The 24,361-nt window shown below is 45.7% G+C and overlaps 1 protein-coding gene across 1 annotated transcript in view; it reads right to left on the bottom strand.

Annotated features, from left to right (window-relative positions):
• The window catches only part of LOC137032441 (B-cell receptor CD22-like), a 900,294-nt gene that overhangs the window by 382,232 nt on the left and 493,701 nt on the right, over window positions 1–24,361 (bottom strand). Inside the window, exon 5 of the mRNA XM_067404202.1 lies at window positions 752–859. Within this exon, the coding sequence (XP_067260303.1) occupies window positions 752–859 (108 nt within the window). The remainder of the gene's footprint in view (window positions 1–751; window positions 860–24,361) is intronic.

Below are 24,361 nucleotides of genomic sequence, written 5' to 3'. Positions count from 1 at the left end.
AAGAGACAGAAACAATGAACTCCTGCTGCAGTCAGTCAGAAGAGAGGATGCAGGCAGATATAGCTGTGCTGTACACGGACACAATCACATCTCTCCTGCTGTTCAGATCAATGTCACATGTGAGTATGAATTGTATGCACCTTTTTTTTTATTATTTCCAAATTAAGAAGGTTCCAGTGATGGGCAAAAGTATGTGCGACCCTAGTAATTAATAGGCTTGACAAAATCATTTGAGTTTTTTATTTTATTTTTATTTTTTTCAGCATGACAATACCCAAAGTGAGGTTCATAAAGAAATGACTTGAGTTAGGTGTGGAAGAACTTGATTTCTTGGTTTACTCAATCCCAAGTAACAAACACCAGTGAACATTTTGACTCTGTCCATATTTTTCAAATTCTTATCTTGCATTTAGTCTTGATATTATAATTCTTCTATAAATCCTCCAAAGAGTGTCTCAGTGTCCATCAGTCCATCTGGTGAAATAGTGTCAGGAGATTCAGTGACTCTGATCTGCAGCAGTGATTCAAACCCTCCTGCAGAAATCAGTTGGTTTAAAGGAGGAACGTTTGTAGGATCTGGAAGAATCTACAACATCTCAAAGATCAGCTCTGATGAGACACTCTTTGGAGGATCTAACACAGGGAAAAAAACAAACAAACAAAAAAAAAAAACATAGATAACATTATTAACAATCACAGTTGATTTGAAATAACAGACTATGTTTAAGGATTTAATGTCACTGTTACTCACACATGACGTTTAAAGTCACAGCATCAGAGTATATCTCTCCATGTTCATTGATGGATCTGCACTTGTATTCTCCACTGTCATCAGAGCTGATCTTTGAGATGTTGAAAAAGTTGAAACAGTTATCCCCTTTTTCAATAAAGAATTATATTTTAGATATATATTCAGTCGGGGTGGACACAGTAGAAAACCAGCCCTTTTAAGGGTTTTTGATGATCTTATTTTAATCACGAATGCAGATAGTCATGCAGCATTAATTTTATTGTATTTGTCAGCATCTTTTGACACCTTTAATCACCAGATCCTTCTGACACATTTAAGTTAGTTTATTTGTATTCAGGGGACAGTCTTAAAATAGTTTGTCTCTTATTTGAATTGTAGTTCCTTTTCAGTGAAGACTGGTAACTATTTCTCTGCATCAGTACCTCTTACCTGTGGGGTCCCACAAGGGTTCTTATTGGGTTCCAGTCCTGTTTTCATTGTATATGCTCCCTTTGGGAATAATTTTTAAGAAGTATGGTATTTCTTACCATCTGTATGCTGATGACACTTAAAGGGATAGTTCACCCAAAAATGAAAATTTGATGTTTATCTGCTTACCCCCAGTGCATCCAAGATGTAGGTGACATTTTTTCTTCAGTCGATCACAAATGATGATTTTTAACTGCAACCGCTGCCCTCTGTCATTCAAATAATAGCAGTGATTGGGAACTTCATCTATAAGAGTGCATAAACCTTGCTTAGACAAATCCAAATGAAACCCTGCGGCTCGTGATGACACATTAATGTCCTAAGACACGAAACGATCGGTTTGTGTGAGAAACCGAACAGTATTTATATCATTTTTTACCTCTAATACACCACTATGTCCAACTCCGTTCAGCTTCCGGTGAGTGAGGTCTGATCGCGCTCTGACAACGGAAGTGATGTCTCGCGCTCATTGAAGTATATGGGCGAGACATCACTTCCGTCTTCAGAACGTGTGTTTTGACCTCACTAGCAGGAAGCTGAACGGAGTTGGACATAGTGGTGTATTAGAGGTAAAAAATGATATAAATACTTTTCGATTTCTCTCACAAACCGATCGTTTCGTGTCTTAGGACATTAATGTGTAGTCACGAGCCGCAGGGTTTCATTTGGATTTGTCTAAGCAAGGTTTATTCACTCTTATAGATGAAGTTCCCATCTACTGCAATTATTTGAATGACAGAGGGCAGCGGTTGCAGTTAAAAATCATCATTTGTGATCGACTGAAGAAAAAATGTCACCTACATCTTGGATGCACTGGGGGTAAGCAGATAAGCATCAAATTTTCATTTTTGGGTGAACTATCCCTTTAATTCTACTTGCCATTGAGACCAAGTAGTAAAGATTCCAATGCCATACTCAAGTGTCTGGAGGAAGTAAAGCGTATCTTTGGTAACACAGCTTGTAGCCAGATGGTAAACGATAACTTGGAAGGTGTACCTGCAGGATCAAGTCAAGAATGTGGGAATTCATGAAGTTCATGATTGTTTTGTTTTTTTGTTTTGTTTTTTAAGGGCAATAGCCAAATTGAAACCAATTATGTAAGCTAGTGGCATTGAAAAAGTGTGCATTCCTATATTTTTACTGTCTAGATTATTGTAGTGCTCTTTTTGTTGGGACCTGCCAAACATATGGTTCTCTCTTGCTGGTTGTTAATGAATGCGAAAACAGATCATGTTACTCCCTTGTTATCTTTAGGATGGCTATCACTACAATTTAGGATACATTTCAAGATTTTTAAAGCACTTCACAAAATGGTGCAAGAATACTTAGCTGAGCTTATTAAGCCCTACAGTCCAGACATTATACTAAAATCAGTTTAGAGAAAGTTTCTTCTAACTATTCCCCGTGTGCGTCTCAAATTGAAGGCTGATCATGCTTTCTCTGTTGCTGGTCAAAGACTGGAATAATCTGCCATTGGACAATAGATCTTCCTCAAACCTTAATCTTTTAAAAGATTATTTGTGCTCTCTGACATTTCAGTACATTAGTGTATGGATGCTTTTATGTCTTGTCTTCTTGTTCTATTGTAATGTACAGCACTTTGGAACTACGGTATAGCCTGTATGGTGCAATATAAATAAAGAAATGAATGAATAACACACGAACACACGTCTTTCTTAGTTTGTAGATTTAATTATGATATTCTTCCTCTTTCAGTTCATGGTGGTGCTGGACGGTCTGACCGATCGGGGATCAAAGTGTCATGTATAGGATTATGTATCATCATCGTCATCATATTGTATACAATGTAAATAAAAAATGTCAACAAATAGTAATTTTATTATTTTTAAATCAAATGCAGAAGTACATTTGATTATTAAATGAAACAATGAAATGTCTTGTTTTCCCTTTCCTTTTTAACAGTCTGAAGAAAAAGATAAACAGAAGATCTTCAATACACGTGTATGAGGTGAGATGATCAAATAACCAGAATGATGGTAATAAAACAATTAGAGCTTATTTACACACGTAGAACATATGTAATGTCACACTCGAGATTTTACGGAATATTATGTAGATGTGGATTGATTACACTTTTGATTGTCATGCAAAATCACTTTTTATTTTTTTGGTGATTAGTCTTTTAGGGACTCTTATTGTCATGGTAACCATTTAAAATCTCTTCTTTCTTTTCCTTGTAGAACGTTGATCCCAGTGCAGGAACATATACATCTCTTGACCTCAAGTCCAGATCATCCGAGCTGTACGACACACTCACAGTAAGTCAAATATCAAAAACTACATTCGCAAAAGAGTTTGTACACTCAAAATCAGGTAATAAATAATCAATGTGTCTTTCACATAGACTGTCCATCCCAGACCTGATGTTCTCCAGCCGGGCTCTTCTGAATATGAGAATCTGTCAGTAAGTTGGAGATCCTCAGGTCTTCTCAATATCATCAATACAGAAGAAAATGTCCTCAGTAGTCAAATAAGGTTTTATTAACAAAGTTTGGGTGGAGCAAGTTCAGATAATTAACCTAATTAGCACAGGTGGAGAGCATTCAGTTAATCAACTCAACCAATGTCAAGAGGTATAAATTCAGCAGACTGACTTCTCACATATCCATATAATTAAATAGAGTAAAGTTATGCATATTTGGCGTGCTGTCCGGGGAGAGGGCTCCGAGCTCGGAATTTTGGCCCAAACCAGAGTACTCCCCCCAGTGTGGTAAAAGTAGATAGAACTAGAAGTTGACATTGGTTCATCTGAGAGTTTATCAGCATCCCTCCTCCACCCCATCTCCTCACTTCTAGTTCTATCTACTTTTACCACACTGGGGGGAGTACTCTGGTTTGGGCCAAAATTCCGAGCTCGGAGCCCTCTCCCCGGACAGCACGCCAAATACGCATAACTTTACTCTATTTAATTATATGGATATGTGAACTCGTGAATCTACTAGATACTAAACAGTCTTTTTTTTCTGTTATGAGATGAATTATATGAGTCTTTTCACTGACTTAAAAAAAAGAGATAACTCGGATTCCCTTTCAGTCGGTCACGTTCGACGTACATCAGTAGTGACCAACGAATTGGGATATCGCTTAGAGAGCCCTATCAGCTTCGTGTGAACTAAAACAAGCCAATGGAATTGGCGCACGATATTTGCATAATGCGCACCGCCCCCGACAGGTGTATATAAATAGGAAGCGGATGCAATCGCACTCTGTCTTTCGCTTCGGAGCCATACACTGGTGTCCTGCTTCAGAAGACTCTCTTTCTTCGACTAAAACTGCCTCAGAAGAGGATTAGGAGCGAGCTGTCTGTGTTGGTGAAAAGGCACTTCAGCGAGGTCGCGAGTCCCGGGGAGCCGAGCTGTAAAGCTCTCAACTGCTGTTCTAACAGCAACACTACTAAAAGTGTGTGTGTGTGTTGCGATTTGGGCCGGTTCCTCGGTGTGTTCAGGGAGTGGTGTACCTGAGCACATTGCGTCACTCCCTGTGTGCTTCAGCACGAGTGAGCTGACATTCCCCTTCTAAAAGAGCTTTACAGACGAACCCTGACAGTATGTCATTTCGTCTGTGCGTTACTGGGTGTGGTCGTTCCCTGGTCCCTGCTGATGGGCACAATCGCTGCATCTCATGTTTGGGCGTTCAGCACGCTGAAGCAGCTTTTGTGGATGGTTCATGTTCCCATTGCGGATCAGATGTCGATCTCTGCATCGGAAGGTGAGCCAGAGTCCTCGGGGGAGGAAGATCCCGAGTCAGATCCCGAGTTGACGGCTGTGCTTTCCCAGGCCGCCTTGTGTGTCGGGCTTGAGTGGAACCCTCCACCCTGTCCCGGCCCATCTCTGTTGGATGATTGGTACTTGGGGGGCGGTCGCGCTGGTCAAACCCAGCGTCCCGCCCCAATGCCTTTCTTCCTGGAAGTGCACGATGAGGTGACCAAGTCTTGGCCATCTCCGTATAGGACTCGTACAAGGCCTGGTCCCTCGTTCGCCTTCACCTCCCTGGACGGCGGGGAAGCCAGGGGATACGCGAGGATCCCACCAGTCGAGCGGTCTGTTGCGATGCAGTTGTGTCCAACGGCCACTGGCTGGCATGGTGAGCCACGCCTCCCGTCCCGGGCCTGTAAGTTCTCAGCCGGTCTGACTGAGAAGTCTTACAGAGCCTGTGGGCAGGCTGCCTCTGCCCTGCATGCGATGGCCCTTTTGCAGGTCTACCAGGCAAAGGCGCTGTCGGAAATGCCCCAGGAAGGTCCTGACCAACAGCCGCTTGGGGAGCTGCGCGCTGCCACTGACCTTGCCCTCCGGGCAACGAAGGTGACAGCGCGTTCTGTTGGCCAGGCGATGTCTACTCTGGTAGTCCAGCAACGCCACCTCTGGCTGACCTTGGCAGACATGAGGGAGACCGATAAACATCGGTTCCTGGATTCCCCCATGTCTCCGGTCGGCCTTTTTGGCGACGCAGTGGAGAGCTTTGCCCAACAGTTCTCCGCTGCACAGAAGCAGGCTGAGGCTATCAGACATGTCATGCCACGGCGGTCCGCTGCTGCCTCCACCCTGCCGCCCGTGGCTCAGCCTCAGCCCGCTCGTCGCCGAGGGCGCCCGCCTGCGTCGTCCTCCGCCCCTGCTAGGTCGGCAAAGCAGCAGCCAACACCAGCCAAACAGCAGGGTGCCGGTCGCGGACGTGGTGCCCAGCCCGTCTCTGCCAAGCCAGGTGGCAAGCGGTCGAGGAAAACTCGGCCCTGAGACGGGCGACCTGGAGGGGAAGGTTCCTGCTCTTCAGGAGAGTATTCCATCTGCTCTCCCACCCCCGGAGGAGGGCCGGGGGGATTTTGTGTCGTCTGTCCATCTACCGCCGCTGGCTCTCCGGAGTCCAGCGGTACCCACTATGTCACAAAAAGAGCAGTTTCCTCAAACTCCAGGTCACAAGAGGGCGCGTATGCCAGTGTGCCAGGCCCCGCCTCGCCGCTCGCAGCCCCCTCCCATTCCGCCAGCAGGTGGCAGTGTGATGGTGCAGTCCCGTGCGCCGTCCCATGCGCCGTCTCCCATACGCACTGCTGCCTCGCAGAGTCCGACCACACTCTGGGCCGCTCCCATGCCGTCCGAGTCGGGTCCCACTCTGCCTTGCTGCCCCACCCCCGGTGCGTCTGTGGTGCCTTTGGTCCCGCTGGCTCGGAGTCTGGAGGCGTGGATCACGCTTCCCAGCCCGTCCCGCTGGCTCATTCGCACTATCAGACTCGGCTATGCGATTCAGTTCGCCCGGCGTCCCCCGGTTTTCAGGGGTGCCCACTTCACTCAAGTGTCGTTGGACAGTGCACCTGTTCTCCGGGCGGAGATTGCTGTCCTACTGGCGAAGGATGCAATCGAGCCGGTCCCTCCAGCCGATATGAAGTCGGGGTTCTACAGCCCCTACTTCATTGTACCGAAAAAGGGCGGTGGGCTACGGCCAATCCTGGATCTGCACGTCCTGAACCGGTATCTTCACAGGATGGCGTTCAAGATGCTCACGCAGAAGCGCATTTTCGAATGCGTCCGTCCCCGGGATTGGTTTGCAGCAATAGACCTGACGGACGTGTACTTTCATGTCTCGATTCTGCCTCGACACAGACCCTTCCTGCGGTTTGCGTTCGAGGGTCGGGCATATCAGTACAAAGTCCTACCCTTCGGGCTGGCTGCGGAGGCGGCCATTGTTCCCCTCAAGGAACAGGGCGTTCGTATTCTCAACTAAATTGCCTCGAGTTGCTAGCTTCAAGGAGCTGTTGTCAGACAAGCGCGTTCTCGTCCGCTCAGACAGCACTGTGGCCGTTGCGTACATCAACCGTCCAGGTGGTCTATGCTCCCGTCGCATGTCTCAACCGTGCAGCCGACGAGCTGTCACGGCAGCCTCCACTTGCGGGCGAGTGGCGGCTCCACCCCCAGGCTGTTCAGCTGATTTGGCAGCATTTCGGCGAGGCCCAGGTAGGCCTGTTTGCCTCCCCAGAAACTGCCCACTGCCAGTGGTTTTATTCTCTGACCGGCGGCATGCTCGGCACGGATGCCCTGGCACACAGCTGGCCCCCGGGTCTATGCAAATATGCGTTTCCCCCAGTGAGCCTTCTCGCACAACTCTTGTGCAAGGTCAGGGAGGACGAGGAGCAGGTTCTGTTAGTGGCTCCGTACTGGCCCACTCCGACCTGGTTCTCGGACCTCATCCTCCTCGCAACAGCCCCTCCCTGGCCGATTCCTCTGAGGAAGGACCTTCTGACTCAGAGACAGGGCACCCTGTGGCACCCGCGTCCCGATCTGTGGAACCTCCACGTGTGGTTCCTGGACGGGATGCGGAGGTTCTGATTGATCTCCCGCAAGCGGTCGTAGACACCATCACTTCCGCTAGAGCTCCTTCCACTAGGAGTCTCTATGCGCTGAAGTGGAACCTGTTCGTCGAATGGTGCGCCTCTCGCCGAGAGGACCCCCGATTATGTTCGGTCGGATCTGTGCTTTCCTTCCTGCAAGAAGGGTTGGAGCGAAGGCTGTCTCCCTCCACCCTGAAGGTGTATGTTGCCGCTATCGCTGAACATCACCACGCAGTTGAGGGTAAGTCCCTGGGGAAACACGATCTGATCGTCCCTTCCTCCGTACCCTCTTGGGATCTGACCCTGGTTCTCACAGCTCTCCGGGGTCATCCCTTTGAGCCTTTGCAATCAGTCGACCTGAAACTAATGTCTCTCAAGATGGTTCTTCTGGTTGCATTGGCTTCCCTGAAGAGGGTAGGGGATCTGCATGCATTTTCGATCGATGAAGCATGCCTAGAATTCGGGCCCGATGATTCTCACGTCATCCTGAGACCCCGGCCCGGATATGTGCCCAAGGTTCCTACCACTCCTTTCAGAGATCAGGTAGTGAACCTGCAAGCGCTGCCTTCGGAGGAGACAGACCCAGCCCTAGCTTTGCTCTGTCCCGTCCGCGCTCTGTGTGTGTATGTGGACAGAACGCGAAGCTTTAGGACCTCAGACCAGCTCTTCGTCTGTTACGGAGGCCAGCAGAAGGGAAAGGCTGTCTCCAAGCAGAGGATGGCCCACTGGATAGTGGATGCCATCGCCTTGGCGTATGAATCCCAGGGCGTGCCTTGCCCGCTCGGGTTGAGAGCCCACTCCACCAGAGGAGTGGCCTCCTCCTGGGCGCTGGCTCATGGCGCCTCGCTGACAGATATCTGTAGAGCTGCGGGCTGGGCGACACCCAAAACGTTCGCTAGGTTTTATAGCCTACGTGTAGAGCCGGTATCTTCACGTGTACTCGCATCCACTAGTCGGTAGACGTGTTGTACCCGCTCTAAGTGTCGGCTTGCAATGCCATTCCCGCCCCCTGGCCGGATACGTGCATACTTTCACTCCAGTCGTGTTCCCCGCTTGGCGAACCCTGTCGAGTTCCTCCGCCTCCCCCTTCGGCTCGGACATTGCGGAGTGTCTGATGCCAGGCCTACATCCGTCGCTGACGCTGTCTGTTGGCTGGGGCCCATATGTCGTGACTCCTCTACGTGAGCGGTCCCATATGTGTAATTATCCACGGTTTAAAACTCCTTACGGCGAGTCCGTGTCTTTCCCTTAGCAGAGCCAGCTCTGGAGTCACCTGTCAGATGAGTCTCCCCCTACCCAGGTGGAGCCATCCCAGGGACTCCATATGCGTACTGCCCCCCGGGCCAGTCCATATGTGCATTCTCCATGTAAACTCCTCCCCCATTGGGTAGGTAGTGGCCTCCGCAGCGTCCCCTACGGGTTCGCTTTCCCAGTGTAGTCTAGTTTACTTAGTGGGTATTGGTTGGACAGCAGTAAACTCTCTCGGCGTGGGCTCGCCCCCTTCTCCATCCAGCCGGTGCTATGGGCGGCTGAGCTTGCACTGGGCACTGGAAGGGGTTTCGTACTGTGGCGCTTTAGTTGGGATCCCAATTCGTCGGTCACTACTGATGTACGTCGAACGTGACCGACTGAAAGGGAACGTCTCGGTTACGTATGTAAGACTGAAATTATCTTGTTTGGTTCAAATGATCGCAGCATTCATGATGTTGATCTCGATACTTTGTTACCTTACAGTACCACCTGTGTTCGGAATCTGGGGGTTTTGCTTGATAACAGTCTTAAACTTGATAAGCAGATAGGTTCTGTGGTTAGGTCTTGTTTCTATCATCTTCGTCTTTTAGCAAAGGTTAAGCCCTTTTTGTCTGGTAAGAATCTTGAAACTGTCATGCATGCATTTGTGACGTCTCGCCTTGACTATTGTAATTCCTTGTATATTGGTGCCTCTCAGTCTTGTGTTTCACGCTTACAGTTAGTCCAAAATGCTGCAGCCCGGCTCCTCAAAGGGAAGCGTAAAAATGATCACATTACACCAGTTCTGATTTCGCTTCACTGGTTACCGGTCAAATACAGAATTGACTTCAAAGTCTTGTTATTTGTTTTTAAGTCCTTGCGGAACCAAGCGCCACAGTACCTATCTGAATTACTGCTTCCATCCTCTCAGTCTAGATCACTTAGATCTAGGAACTCTGAATTACTTTATGTTCCTAGAACCAGACTTAAAAACAGGGGTGATCGCGCATTTGCGGCCATCGGCCCCAAGTTATGGAATAGCCTTCCAGCCTACATCAGATCTGCCCAAACCTTGTCAACTTTTAAATCTGCCCTGAAAACTTACTTTTTTTCCATGGCTTTCAATATCCCGTGACTCATATTGGCCTTAATTGTTTTTGTAACTAGCTGTTCTCTTTTATTTTTATTTTTATTCTTTTTACTTTTATTGTTTCTCTAGTGCTTAAATTTTGTCGTTATTGTCGACTTCTTTTGCCTTGTAAAGCACTTTGGTCAACACCAGTTGTTTTTAAATGTGCTATATAAATAAACTTGTATTGTATTGTATTGTATTGTAACCCTCGTTCCCTGAAGGAGGGAACGGAGACGTAGGTCCCGTTGCCACAGTTTCTGTACCCTCGCTGTAGTGCGGACACCAGTTGTCTCCTCAGCGAAAAACAGAGTGCGATTGCATCCGCTTCCTATTTATATACACCTGTCGGGGGCGGTGCGCATTATGCAAATATTGCGCGCCAATTCCATTGGCTTGTTTTAGTTCAAACGAAGCTGATAGGGCTCTCTAAGCGATATCCCAATTCATCGGCCACTACTGACGTACGTCTCCGTTCCCTCCTTCAGGGAACGAGGGTTACATACGTAACCGAGACTTTATTTGTACCATTGTAGTGTTGATTTACATGCTTTTTAATTTTTTTACAGACCTGTGTAAATGTGTGTTTTATTTCTGTTGTAGCCACAGCAAGATGCCATGATAAGATGAGGCACAAGCTAAACTTTACCTAACTTTTTTGGAGTCGCGCTCTCATCACAACTGGCAAAGGAAATGAAACGCCTCTTCAGAGTTTCCATTCAGCAGTGAAGCGGGGCCGTGCACAGACATTTTAAGGGGCAGTGGCTCAAACCAGAAAAAAAGGGGCACTACGGGTATAATAATTATAACAATATAATATTTTTATTTTACAGAAAACTTATTTTATGAAGACTACAGGGTTACCTCTTAACATGCCTGGATTATCATGTTTACTTCAAATTTCTTTAGATAGATTTTTTTTTCTATTTTTACCCAAAGTAGGATGGAGTGAGCATTATTGAGCACTATAAACAAGTTTTGTCTTCTTCATACTGGAAGCCAGAGGGCGCCCTCATGCAGAACCTCCAGATATGCCTTACAGAAGTAATGTGGACAAAGGCATCCAGCTAATATAGCTATCACTGTAGCTGAATAAGATGATAGAAACACTGTGACTGATTAAACATGACAACAATAAACACACAACTGTGGCAATATATGGTTTATCTGAGTTTTTCAAGCATTCTCTGCTATTTTCATATTAATGAAGTATATTTATAACACAATGCTAATCGACATAGCCTTTATCGCTGTATAGAATACTATAAAATAACATATTGTCTACCTTATGCTATGATAACAAACCATATCAGCTTACAAAAGTAAGTCATGTTTCATCTTGCCTTTATCCACTATTAGTACAAACCTGTTGTGGAATTTTTAAGTTTTATGAAATGTATTGTACATCACACAAAAGATGAAGCATGTGTTTCACTCCAAAAAAAAAAAAAAAAAAAAAAAAATATATATATATATATATATATATATATATATATATATATATATATATATATATATATATATATATATATATATATAAGAGCTGAATAAAACACAGTGCAAAAAGTCTTGTCCATAAACTCTTTCTCCAATGCATTGTCATCAACATACACAGCAAATTACAAAGAAACACAATTACCTTATTCCTTTTCAGGGAATGCTTTATTTATACCTTTAAATAATATCTGATGAACTGTAATAAAGTGCAAGCTCTCCCCTTCATTACTGCTGTAAACCAGTATCGCTCTGGAGACAAGCAGTTGATACTGATCCATCCTTGAGTAACAACTTTTTAACAAAACCTGTTTTGTATTGTCCCTTTGTATTGACATTCATTCACAAAGCAGTCTCATGTAAAATGATTTGCGCAGACATAATTTAAGTATATGGAGCGCATTCTCTTCAAAAATAAAATTAATCCACTGCGTCTTCAGTGGCTCTGATTTCGGGAGTACATAAAGACTGTTATGTTCACTCTTACATCAACAAAACACCTGAATTGCTTACGAGACATTCTTGTTTCTACAGCTGCTCAGAATATGGTGGACAGTGAACAACTCACTCAGGGCGATGTCTACGCTAATATGGCAGATAATGTACAGTATCTGTGAACAGCTTGTTCTAAGACACTATGATTTATGGGGATTAAAAAAAGGACTGGTGGATTATTATCATTATAGGGTGCACTGCCAACACACATTTATGTTCAAACACCATGTAAAAGTGAATTTTGTGTAATAGGTCCCCTTTAAATCAGGTAAATAGATGACAGGAACAAAGTGTCTGAAATCATTTCTACATTACAAGAGCAGAATACCAATGAAAGAGCCAAGGACCCACAAAATGGTGTTTGGTGAGACTTCACGAGTTTACAGAAATAATCAGACAGAGAAAACAGAGAGGGCTCCAAGCTTGGTATTTGGCCCAAACCCAGAGTACTGCCCTTGTATTTCTGGTTAAGAAAGTAACCAGGTGAGTGCGGAGACGGTGTGGTGGAGGGATGCAGAAAACTGTTGAGAAACATAGATGAGTCAAGTCAAATTTATTTATATAGCGCGTTTTACAATTGGTAATTGTTTCAAAGCAGCTTTACATATTTGAAGCACAGAAAAAAGAGAAGTGGTTAAAAATAAGCTGTACAAGCAAGCATGGTAATATGTAACATATACAAGATGGTGCTACATTAAGCCAATGTCGGCTGAATCCCAGGGGTGGAAAAAAAACCCTAGGAGAAAAACCCAGCATGCTAGCACTGGGAAAAAAGTCCTAGGAGGGAAAAAAACTATGTTTAGGTTGTATATGGAGATCAAAATCTGAATTATACATTTTTATTATGGAGATTAAAAATAGATTATATATAAATATATGTAAGCGGATACAGAGATTAAAAATCTGAATTATAGATGCAGCCAGAACTGTATCTGTAGGCCCATTGTCTCCTGGGCTACGTTGTAGTCAGGACCAGACACAGGTTCTCCATCTGATCTGGATACGGCCTGGATCCAGCACCCGGCAAACCTCAGGATAAACAGACAGACTGATATTAGCGTAGATGCCATTCTTATTCTGATGTACAGGTATATCTAGTGTTAAAGGAAATGTTCTCGGTTCCGGCCGACCTAATTATTGCAGCGTAACAATCCTTTAACGGATTAGAAAAATGTTAATGTATTGATAATGTGTTATGTGTATGCAAGAGCAAAGAGATGTATTTTTAGTATAGATTTAAACTGACAGAGTGTGTCTGCTTCCCGAACAATGCTAGGAAGATTGTTCCAGAGTTTAGGTGCTAAATAGGAAAAGGATCTGCCACCTTCAGTTGATTTTGATATTTTGGGTATTATCAACTGGCCTGAATTCTGAGATCGCAATAGACGTGAAGGACTGTAATGCACCGAGAGCTCACTTAGATACTGAGGAGTTAAACCATTTAGAGCTTTGTAAGTAAGTAGCAAGATTTTAAAATCTCTACGATGTTTAATAGGGAGCCAATGTAATGTTGACAGAACTGGACTAATATGGTCATACTTTCTGGTTCTAGTAAGAACTCTAGCTGCCGCATTTTGGACCAACTGTAGTCTGTTGAAAAGCCGAGCAGAACAACCACCCAGTAGAGCGTTACAGTAATCTAGTCTTGAGGTCATGAATACATGAACCAACTGTTCCGCATTTGTCATTGAGAGCATATATCGTAATTTAGATATATTTTTTAGATGGAAGAAGGCGGTTTTACAGATACTAGAAGCATGACTTTCAAATGAAAGATTGGTATCAAAGAGCACTCCCAGGTTCCTAACTGAGGACGAAGATTTAATGGAGCACCCGTCAAGTGTTAGAGAGTATTCAAGGTTTTTTCGTGAGTACGTTTTTGGTCCAAAGATTAGGATATCAGTTTATTTCTGAATTTAATTATAAGAAATTTCTTGTCATCCAGTTTTTAATGTCAGCTATGCATTCTGTTAGTTTTGTGAATTTGTAGGTATCGTCAGGGCGCGAGGAAATATAGAGCTGAGTATCATCAGCGTAACAATGAAAACTAACGCCATGCTTCCTAATTATCTCTCCTAAGGGCAGCATGTACAGAGTGAAAAGCAACGGTCCTAGTACTGAGCCTTGTGGTACTCCATATTGAACTTGTGATCGATACGACATCTCTTCATTAACCACTACAGACTGATAACGGTCAGATAAGTAAGATTTGAACCATGCCAAAGCAATTCCACTAATGCCAATGTAGTTTTCAAGTCTTTTTAAAAGAATGTTGTGATCGATAGTGTCAAAAGCAGCACTGAGATCTAATAACACTAATAGAGAAATACAGCCACGATCGGATGATAAGAGTAGATCGTTTGTAACTCTAATGAGAGCAGTCTCAGTATGGTCTAAAGTCTAAATCCTGACTGGAAATCCTCACAGATTATTTATTTCTAAAAAGGAGCATAGTTGTGTTGAAACATCTCGGTTACAAAGGTAACCCTCATTCCCTGAAGGAGGGAACGGAGACGTACGTCGGACAGACCAACGAATAGGAATCTCGCTAGAGAGGCCAATCAACTTCGAGTGTAACTAAAACGAGCCAATGCACATTGGCATGCAATCATATGCATCAGCTGCTCGCCTCGCAGCGCAGGTATATAATGAGCAGCAGGTGCGTTGCATCTTCAGGTTTTCGCTGAGGAGCCGAACCGGATAGGCGGCAGCATCAGTGGGGTACAGCAACTGTGGCGACGGGACGTATGTCTCCGTTCCCTCCTTCAGGGAACGAGGGTTACCTTTGTAACCGAGACGTTCCCATTCAGTCGGTCACGTTCGACGTACGTCGGACAGACCGACGAATAGGAATCCCTACCAAAGTGCCACAGGAGCTGCCCCCTTCCAGCGCTCTGTTGTAAGCCACCTGAACCCCTTTGCCTGAGGATGGTGGGACAGGGCTAACACAGAGAGAGTCGATCACTGCTGTTCCCCAAAACCCATTCAGTGAGACTATTGGATAACGCTGGGAAAGCGTACCCTTTCACTGGGAAAGGAACGCTGCGGAAGCCACATCCTTCCCCAAAGGAGTTATGTGGAGAAGTACATATGGACTAACCCTGTAGGGCTGTGCTACATATGGAAGAGCTGGGGTGACTCCAACCCGATGACGGGTAGGTTCTCCCAGAGGGAAAGACACGGGCTTCGTTTAGGAGCAACCGTGGAACCAACCATATGGGATCCCCGTAGGGTCTCACATATGGAACCCAGCCTAATCCCGGTTCTCAAGGATACAACGGAGTATAGGCCTGGCGCCAGACGCTCCGCCACGTCGGCTGCCGAAGGGATATCGGAGGACTCGACAGGGTCTGCCTTGTAGGGACTCTCTGGAGAAAAGAAGCGCATGTAGCGCAGCAAGCCGATACTAAGCCGGGGCCTCTCCGTGCCTCTGACCTGTGGCGAGAACATGGGAGGAGACCGGCCCGACACGAAGGCTATAGTATCTAGCAAACGTGTTAGGTGTCGCCCAGCCCGCAGCTCTACAAATGTCTGTCAGCGAGGCGCCACGAGCCAGCGCCCAGGAGGATGTGACACCTCTCGTGGAGTGAGCATGCAACCTGAGCGGGCAGGGCACGCCCTGAGCTTGGTAAGCCAGGGCAATGGCATCCACTATCCAGTGGGCCATCCTCTGCTTGGAGACAGCCTTTCCCTTCTGCTGGCCTCCATAACAGACAAAGAGCTGGTCTGAGGTCCTGAGGCTTTGGGTTCTATGTACAGTCGCAAAGCGCAAACTGGACAGAGTAAAGCCAGGGCTGGGTCTGCCTCCTCTGAGGGCAGCACTTGCAGGCTCACCACCTGGTCCCTGAAGGGAGTGGTAGGAACCTTGGGCACATAGCCAGGCCGGGGTCTTAGTACCACGTGGCTATCACCCGGCCCGAACTCCAGGCACGATTCGTCGACCGAAAATGACTGCAGGTCCCCTACCCTCTTGATGGAGGCCAATTCAACCAGCAGCAAAGTCTTCATAGACAGAATCTTTAAGACTGCCGATTGCAAAGGCTCAAAGGGAGCAATCTGAAGTGCTCTTAGCACCGAAGCAAGGTCCCAAGAGGGTATGGAGGGGGGACGAGGAGGATTTAATCGTCTCGCCCCCCTAAGGAACCTGACGACCAGGTCGTGCTGACCCACAGATTTGCCATCTATGTGGTTTTCGTGGTAAGCGGAGATAGCAGCAGTATGGACTTTGAGGGTGGAGGGGGACAGCCTACGCTCCAACCCTTGCTACAAGAAGGAAAGCACGACTCCGATCGAGCATCTTCGGGGGTCTTCTCGTGAGAAAAGCATCACTCGACTAACAGGTTCCTCTTCGAGGCGTAAGCACGTCTCGTAGACAGTGCACATGCCAAAGTGATGGTGTTAAGTACCTCAGGGGGTAAGTCACCTAGAACCTCCACGTCCCATCCAGGGACCAGACATGGAGTTTCCAGAGGTCTGAGCATGGGTGCCAAAGAGTGCCCCGTCTCTGAGAAAGCAGGTCCTTCCTCAGAGGAATGGGCCAGGGAGGGGCTGTCGCAAGGAGTGAGAGTTCTGGGAACCAGGTCCGGTTGGGCCAGTAGGGCGCAACTAAGAGGACCTGCTCCTCGTCCTCCTTGACTTTGTACAGGGTCTGTGCAAGTAGGCTCACTGGGGGAAACGCATATTTGCGAAGGCCCTGGGGCCAGCTGAGTGCCAGTGCATCTGTCCTGAGTGTTCCCTCGGACAGGGGGTAAAACAACTGGCAGTGGGAGGTTTCCGGTGAGGCAAACAGGTCTACCTGAGCCTCTCTGAACTCTCTCCAGATCAGCTGGACCACCTGGGGGTGGAGTTGCCACTCTCCTGGCAGCTCAGCTCGTGATAGCTCGTCGGCCACATGGCTGAGCACACCAGGGACAAGAATGGCACGAAGTGACCTCAGACGCTTCTGACTCCAGAGGAGGAGATGGCGGGCGAGTTGCGACATGCGACGGGAGCGTAGACTACCTTGACGGTTGATGTACGCAACGGTCGCAGTGTTGTCCGTACGGACCAGTACATGCTTGCCCTGTAGTGGTGCTTTGAGGCGGCTCAGAGCAAGACGTACTGCTAGCAACTCGAGGCAATTGATGTGCCAATACAGAGGGGGTCCCTTCCAAACCCCTGACACTGTATGCCCATTGTACGTGGCACCCCAGCCGGTGGCAGAAGCATCTGTGAATACCACAGCATGCCGGGACACTTGTTCTAGGGGCACTCCTGCACGGAGAAACAAAGGGTCCGACCACGGACTGAAGGCTTGGCGGCTCTCCTGAGTGATTGGCACCCGGAACGTGCCGCGTTGCCACGCCCATCTTGGGACTCGGCCGTGAAGCCAGTGTTGAAGCAGTCTCATATGAAGCAGACCGAGCGGGGTTACTGCCACCGCGGCCGCCATATGCCCCAGGAGCCTCGGAAAGAATTTCAGTGGGACCGCTGTCCTGCCATTGAACGTATTCAGGCAGTTCAACACCGACTGAGCACGTTCCTCTGTGAGGCGTGCTATCTGTTCGACCGAATCCAGCTCCATACCGAGAAAAGAGATCCTCTGCACAGGGAAGAGTTTGCTCTTTTCCGAGTTGATCTGAAGACCCAACTGGCTGAGGTGACTGAGCACCAAGTCCCTGTGTTCGCACAACCGATCCCGAGACTGTGCAAGAATGAGTCAGTCATCTAGATAGTTGAGAATGCGAACACCCTGTTCTCTCATGGAGACGAGGGCTCCCTCCACGACTTTCGTGAAGACGCGGGGAGACAGGGCCAGCCCGAAGGGTAGGACTCTGTACTGATATGCTCGACCTTCGAACGCGAATCTCAGGAATGGCGCTGAAGAATCGAAACATGGAAGTATGCGTCCTTCAGGTTGATCGCTGCAAACCAATCTGGGGGACGGATGCACTCGAAAATGCGTTTCTGCGTGAGCATTTTGAACGGTAGCTTGTGGAGGCTCCGATTCAAAACTCGCAGGTCCAAGATCGGTCGTAACCCGCCGTTTTTCTTGGGTACAATGAAGTAGGGGCTGTAGAACCCCGACCTCAAATCGGCTGGAGGGACCGGCTCTATCGCATCCTCCGCCAGTAGGACTGCGATCTCCGCACGCAAGACAGGGACAATGACAACTTTCACTGTAGTGAAGAGGACGTCCCTGAACTTGGGGGGGGGATGCCGGGGCGAACTGAATCGCATAGCCGAGCCTGATGGCCCGAAGGAGCCAGCGAGACGGACTGGGGAACGCTAACCAGGTTCGCAGAGACCGTACAAGCGGGACCAAAAGGACCACCGGCGTACCTGCAGCAGGGCAGCGAGGTGGAACACAGGGATGCGGCTCGGGGGCTCTCTTTGTGAGGCGGCCCGAAGCGGCGTCACAGTGTGCTAGGCAACACTTACCTGGTTCCATGGATGGACAGAGAGAGCAGTCGAGGCTTTGGCTGCCCGCTGCTCGCTGCTGTCCGCTGGCGACAGAAGAGGGGGATGAGAGTGTTGAGGTTTTTCTCCTCCCACTGCTCTCCAACTCTCTTCAGACCTGGAAATGGAGGAACTGCTCTTTTAAATTTGGGTACCGCTGCCTCATGGGTCAGTGGTGAAACATAAACAAACCCAATAAGAGGATTTACCAACCGGCCCACCTCCAGGGGTGCAAGAGCAGCCCCACCCATCTCTGGGTCACCCGTTTCAGGGGTGATTCTCACCAACCACTTAAACAGCTGCAGAGATGGGAGGCGTCATCTCCCCGCAATGGACACAGCAGAGCCTGCTGGGCCAGAATTTCTTGCAGAGGATGACACTCTTGGCGACAAGCAGGCTGAGGGGCGGCCCAAGAGGAACTCAATGGTTTGTCATGGGAAGCTCCCCGATCCACTACTAACTGAGGAGAACTGCTGGGCTCAGTCCTCGACAGTGTCACCGAAAAGGCCACCTCGTAAGATGGGAGCATTGAGAAAGCATTTAGCTTGACAACCTCTCGCACCTCACAAGGTAAGCCAGGGGGCACTTCTGGACCACTGAAGTGGACATCGTCTGGCTGAGGGCCTGCGCCGTGACTTTGATCACGGTTAGTCAACAAGCGCAGCTCAACCCCAGCACAGAACTACCCTCATGCAAAAAGAGTGCATTGGCCTCACATGCAGGGTGGGTGTGGTCTGTGTACAGCCACCCCATCCAAGAGGGTAGTGAGAGAGGAAAAACTTATGCAGATTTTGGCACTTTTGGCATTCCATATTTATGGCACCAACATACCCCCATACTGCCAAGTTTTCCATGCACATCTGGAAGACCCAGGAAAGCATGGCTGTAAACTCCAAATCTGAGTCAGCATAAGCACACACCATTACAGTGGGCAGCGTCACCCTCATTTCCAGAGCATAACAGCACTCTCTCCGATGCTGCAATCGACGTCTGTCCCTCAGCTGGAGCTCTGAATGAATGCTAGGTTCCCCTATGAGAAGGTCCAGCAATCCAATCCAGAAACTGCACAGCTTGCAATGGGCTAGAGAGGGAGGGGCCCTAGGGGGTTGGTTCCCCGAAGGAACCCCTCAACCTCATGTCACCCAAGCCATATCAGCAAAGTAGACCTCTTCTGGTGCACCAGAGAGGGCGCTACAATGGAGATTATGCAAGAGAACCGCGCATCTAGAGTGCCGAGCGAACGCTGGGTTGCCGTGACAACTCGCGCTGCAGCCCGGCAGCTCGACGGCACATGACACGCAGAGGAGCGAGAGGTTTGCTCTCGTTGATCTCCACGGTCTCCCAGAGTGTCAGGCAGACCCGCGGCTGTGATTTTACACACAAGCGGCAGCTGGCCAACAACAGAGGGGACTCAAGCTTCACGGAGAAAGAAGAGGCACGACCGGCGTGTCGACGTGATCATGTTCTCAAATGAAAACATGAAACACCCACGAACATCGTTTCAGCGCGCGCCCAGACATGTGAAACAGTGATCGTAGCTCTCAGTGAGGACAGGAACGACCGCATCCAGAAACACAAGTAGGATGTCATCTTTAAAAAAAAGCGAATATACTTGTGTAAGCTCTTTCAGGGACTTTACTCTTTTAGAAGTGCTGAAGCACGCAGGGGAACGGCCACCACAACACAGACAGGGATTGTGTGCAGCCTGTTGTGTGCTCTCTCTCTCTCTCTTTGAAGGCGCTCACTCTTACCAGCCGTAAAAACGTTTTTTTCAGCGCTCAAAAGCGCACAGTACAGGCCGTGAGAACAGCCTTCTGACACTGTCAAACAGCGATTTGCTCAAAAACGGCAAACGAAACAAAAACAGAAAAAGAGAGGACTTCAACCCCGCTGCTGTGCTGTTCGCCTGCACTCGGAAAAAAAAAGAGAAGTTCAACCAAAAAGCTTGACTCGTCTTCTAGCAGACACTCGCTTGCAGAGAACAGGAACAAACACCGTTCGGCTCCGAAGCGAAAAGCTGAAGATGCAACGCACCCATATGATTGCATGCCAATGTGCATTGGCTCGTTTTAGTTACACTCGAAGTAAATTGGCCTCTCTAGCGAGATTCCTATTCGTCGGTCTGTCCGACGTACGTCGAATGTGACAGACTGAATGGGAACTGCCTTTTCTAGTATCTTTGACAGAAAAGGTAGATTCAAGATTGGCCTGTAATTTACTAAATCTCTCGGATCTAGTTGAGGTTTTTTAATAAGAGGTTTAATAATAGCCTGCTTAAAAGTTTTTGGCACGTATCCTAGTGTTAAAGATGAATTAATTATATCAAGAAGTGGACCTACGACCTCTGGAAGCATTTCTTTCAGCAGTTTTGTCGGTATTGGGTCTAACATACATGTTGTTGATTTTGATGATTTGATATATATATATATATATATATATATATATATAGATCTTCACTCATACTGATTGTGATGTCACTGGCTGGTAATTTGTTTCTTAAAGTTGATTTGAAATTTTGACTTCAAATGTTTTCTGTGAGCAAATAAAAAGACCATATCTGTTTTACCAAATTCAAGTTTGAGAGTGGTTATTTCTAGGTGATTGCAGACCTAAACTCAGAATAACCTACCATATTTGATTGCTGGGTTAATGTTAATATATGGTCTGGCGCTTATGTGTGGGTGATGCTGCACAAGGTCATTTTCTGTCCCAGCCACCTCTACTGCTCACCATTTCATGTTGCTATTCTTTTCACAAATAAACTGAAGGCACAAATTATCTTAAGGATGTCAAAATATAACTTGTCTGTCTGCGGTCAAAGTGAAGACATCCAGACTTACTCAATACAGTTCCTGTATTGAGAATCTTGCTCAATAATTCTTCAGAAAATGTGTTCTTCTTTCAGTTTAATACTTTTAACAGTCAGTTCATTCAATAGCAAACAATGCAAGATACATGTTTCAAATCAGCCTGAAATAATCACACAAGCTACAGATGCAACATTAGAAAATATACACTTACATTACCTAAATTACATAATTGACATAAAATCCATAATGCTTGTAATAGTATCTATTCAGTGTTATCAAAAAAAAAGTATGACAGAGTCGTGAGGTTTTGTGTAAAACCGAGTTTGTTGCCAATACAGTAAATGTTCTCACTATACCATATGACTGAATCTAGTCGAACTTTATAAGGGCGAGATACAGTAATGTGGCAGTCTTTACCATGGTAATGGCTCAGTTTACAATGGCATACTATAATGTAAAATGATGCCATCTGTCTTCCTTCTGATGTATCTCTGACCAATCTGAAGTTATACAATTATTGACTGTTTCTTTTCCCTTGCTCTGTCCTCCTCTGTGTTCACAAATTTCAATGTACCCTCTATATCAGTCTCTGTCTCTCTCTCTCACTCTCACACACACACAAACACCATGTTGGTTTTCCATATTTTATGGGGACTTTCCATAGACTTTCCAACACTTATTTTGTAGTAAAAAGGATACTTTGTGATTTTGTGTATTGAACTAACACATTTGCAAAAATGTTGAAAAAAGAAAATGCACTTTTGATTATCTGTTGTGATATTAGTATTCAGATTATTTACCAATAAAATTTACCAATTGCTTGTGAAAATTGCATCAAAGCAATAAAAACAACAACAACAACAACAAAAAACTGTAATTTCATTTACATATAAAAGATTACCAGCCATTGTCCAAATCCTTTAATTTAGAATGGCAAGCTGCAAGAATAGCTTAGATTTCCAAAATACCTGCAGTAATCTGACAAGGAAAAAATACGTATGTCTGCTCAGACTCTAGCGTTTTTAGCGACTCAAAGACCATTTTTATGAATAAGAGCGTTGGCGTGGATTTAAGTGTATGCACACTCTAAGATCAAATCTGTGCGTACCCACTCTTAATAGATGAGGTCCCTGGTCTAAATGTAGCCTAAATCCCTTTAAGCAGGACCCTACAGGTGTTATTTAGGTGCAGCGATGAGAATGCAACACTAGGGGGAGATAATCGGCTCAACAAAATGACAAAAATTGAAATTTCACCCTCTCAATAAACAAATATTCTACTCTAATTCCAATAGACAACTCAAAGAAAATTAAGGATTAGGAGAAGTTGAGAGGAAGAGTATGAGAAAGAGATGAAGTGACCTGTTGAGGAGATCTGATGGTCAGTGATTCTGCTGGACGGATTCATTTCTGATTCACTCCTGACTGAAAATGAGCTGATCGTTGAAACTTCAGTGATCTTGTTAGCTGGTTAAAAACAAACAACAACAACAACAACAACAACAACAAAAATCAACCTGAATTTGGTTGTTATTACACTTATACAGCTCACTTACCTGAAAACTGCATTTATGAATTAAGCAGTACATATTTTATATAATAATACTACAGATACATTTTTTTTTTTTTGTCACATTAATCACTTAATAGACTTTAAGAGTTAACAGTATAATATTTAAATGCCATTGTGTTATTGGTGGTATTTAGTGTAAATTGGTCTGCTGTCACACTAATCGATATTATAATTTTATGTGCAATATATTACATTGAAAATAATATAAATAGATTAAGCAGTTACTTGTCTTGAACTACCACACTAGAGTTTAAAAGTAGTTTTCCCGAACACTGATGCAGATAGTTTTGAAATTAGTCTGAAATCAAAAAGCTGTTTTATTGTAAAGCGATCTCTACAACTCACCTGTACAGATGAAGAAACAAAAGACTTGCTTTCCACATGCTGAATGGTTTTAACCGCTTTCGTTGTTCTGCAAAGTATAAAACCGCGTCTGTCTGTCAGTCTTTCTCTCACTTCCTTGTTTCTATTTGAGACAGATCCTCAACAACAAAACAAGACTTTAGTTGTACAAAGGCAGTTTAACTGAGATTTCTCAATATAATCAACTTACCACTTTTCACCAGTATAAAATGCCTCCAACAGGGGTTTAAACGATTTGATAAGAAGTGTGTTGCACATTCAGTGGTTTAATTGCTCATGACCAGCATTTTCTTCTTCAGTATCTGTCTTGTTTTCCACTTATTTGAAGCAAAATTGCATAATCTAATCAAACTTGTTTTCAGAGAAATTATGTTATATGTTTTTATTAGATGGCGAGACAAAAATACCAATGCAAATGCAGCAAAGTGAAGATGATAAACACAACAGAGATTATTATTACCTTCTAATACTTAATTAGGCAGTTACTGCTTCACAAAACTATGCTGAGACAAATGTGAATGATTTCTGTATTATATTTAATAACTCAAATACCATCTCAGGATAGGTTGTGTAAGTTTGTAAAATTACATTCATACACTTTTCTGCAAAAAGGCATCAGTTAATTCAGTTAATTTAATATGTTTTATTTTATTGTGAAAATTATGACAGAGGTTGGACTATCGTAGCTGTCAGAAGAATCTGGGGTTTTAATGGTGTGATAGATCGACTCTTGAACTGAATCCGCTGTGAGACTCTGATACACGTGACTGTGTCTACTGGTGTCCAGTTCTGTGTCGATCTGATCTTGTGTTTGTGCTGAAACTACATCTGTGTAGGAGTCTGTGTCGACCGGCTCTGTGTTTATATAATCTGGGTTTGTGGGTCTGTAAAATTCCTCTTTATCACTTTGAGCTTCAAATGAGTCTGGATGATTTATTCTCTCATAGTCATCCTGTATAAAATAAACTTTTAAATTATAAGCAGATAAGGGCAAAAAAACAGAGTGAAAAAACACATCGAAGCCACCATCATCATCAACCTGGAGTGAGACTCTGTTGATGCAAAGATCCCTTGCACCGAAAACAAAAGTGAAAGTCCTGCTGTGTGACAAATCTGTTTAAAAAGTACAAATATTCCATGTCATCATGGCTCAATTGACATGAGGTCTTTATGGAGCTTGAAGCTCTTGTGTTTCTCACCTTTGGTGACTGTTAACCAGATCTCAGAGGTGAAGTCAGGCAGCAGACTGATATCTACACCACACCAGTACTTTC

Source organism: Chanodichthys erythropterus, chromosome 12 (genome assembly GCF_024489055.1).
Source record: "Chanodichthys erythropterus isolate Z2021 chromosome 12, ASM2448905v1, whole genome shotgun sequence".
Lineage (NCBI taxonomy): Eukaryota > Metazoa > Chordata > Actinopteri > Cypriniformes > Xenocyprididae > Chanodichthys > Chanodichthys erythropterus.
Note: the sequence above shows the minus strand (reverse complement) of the source record. Positions and strands in the feature narration are given on the sequence as shown.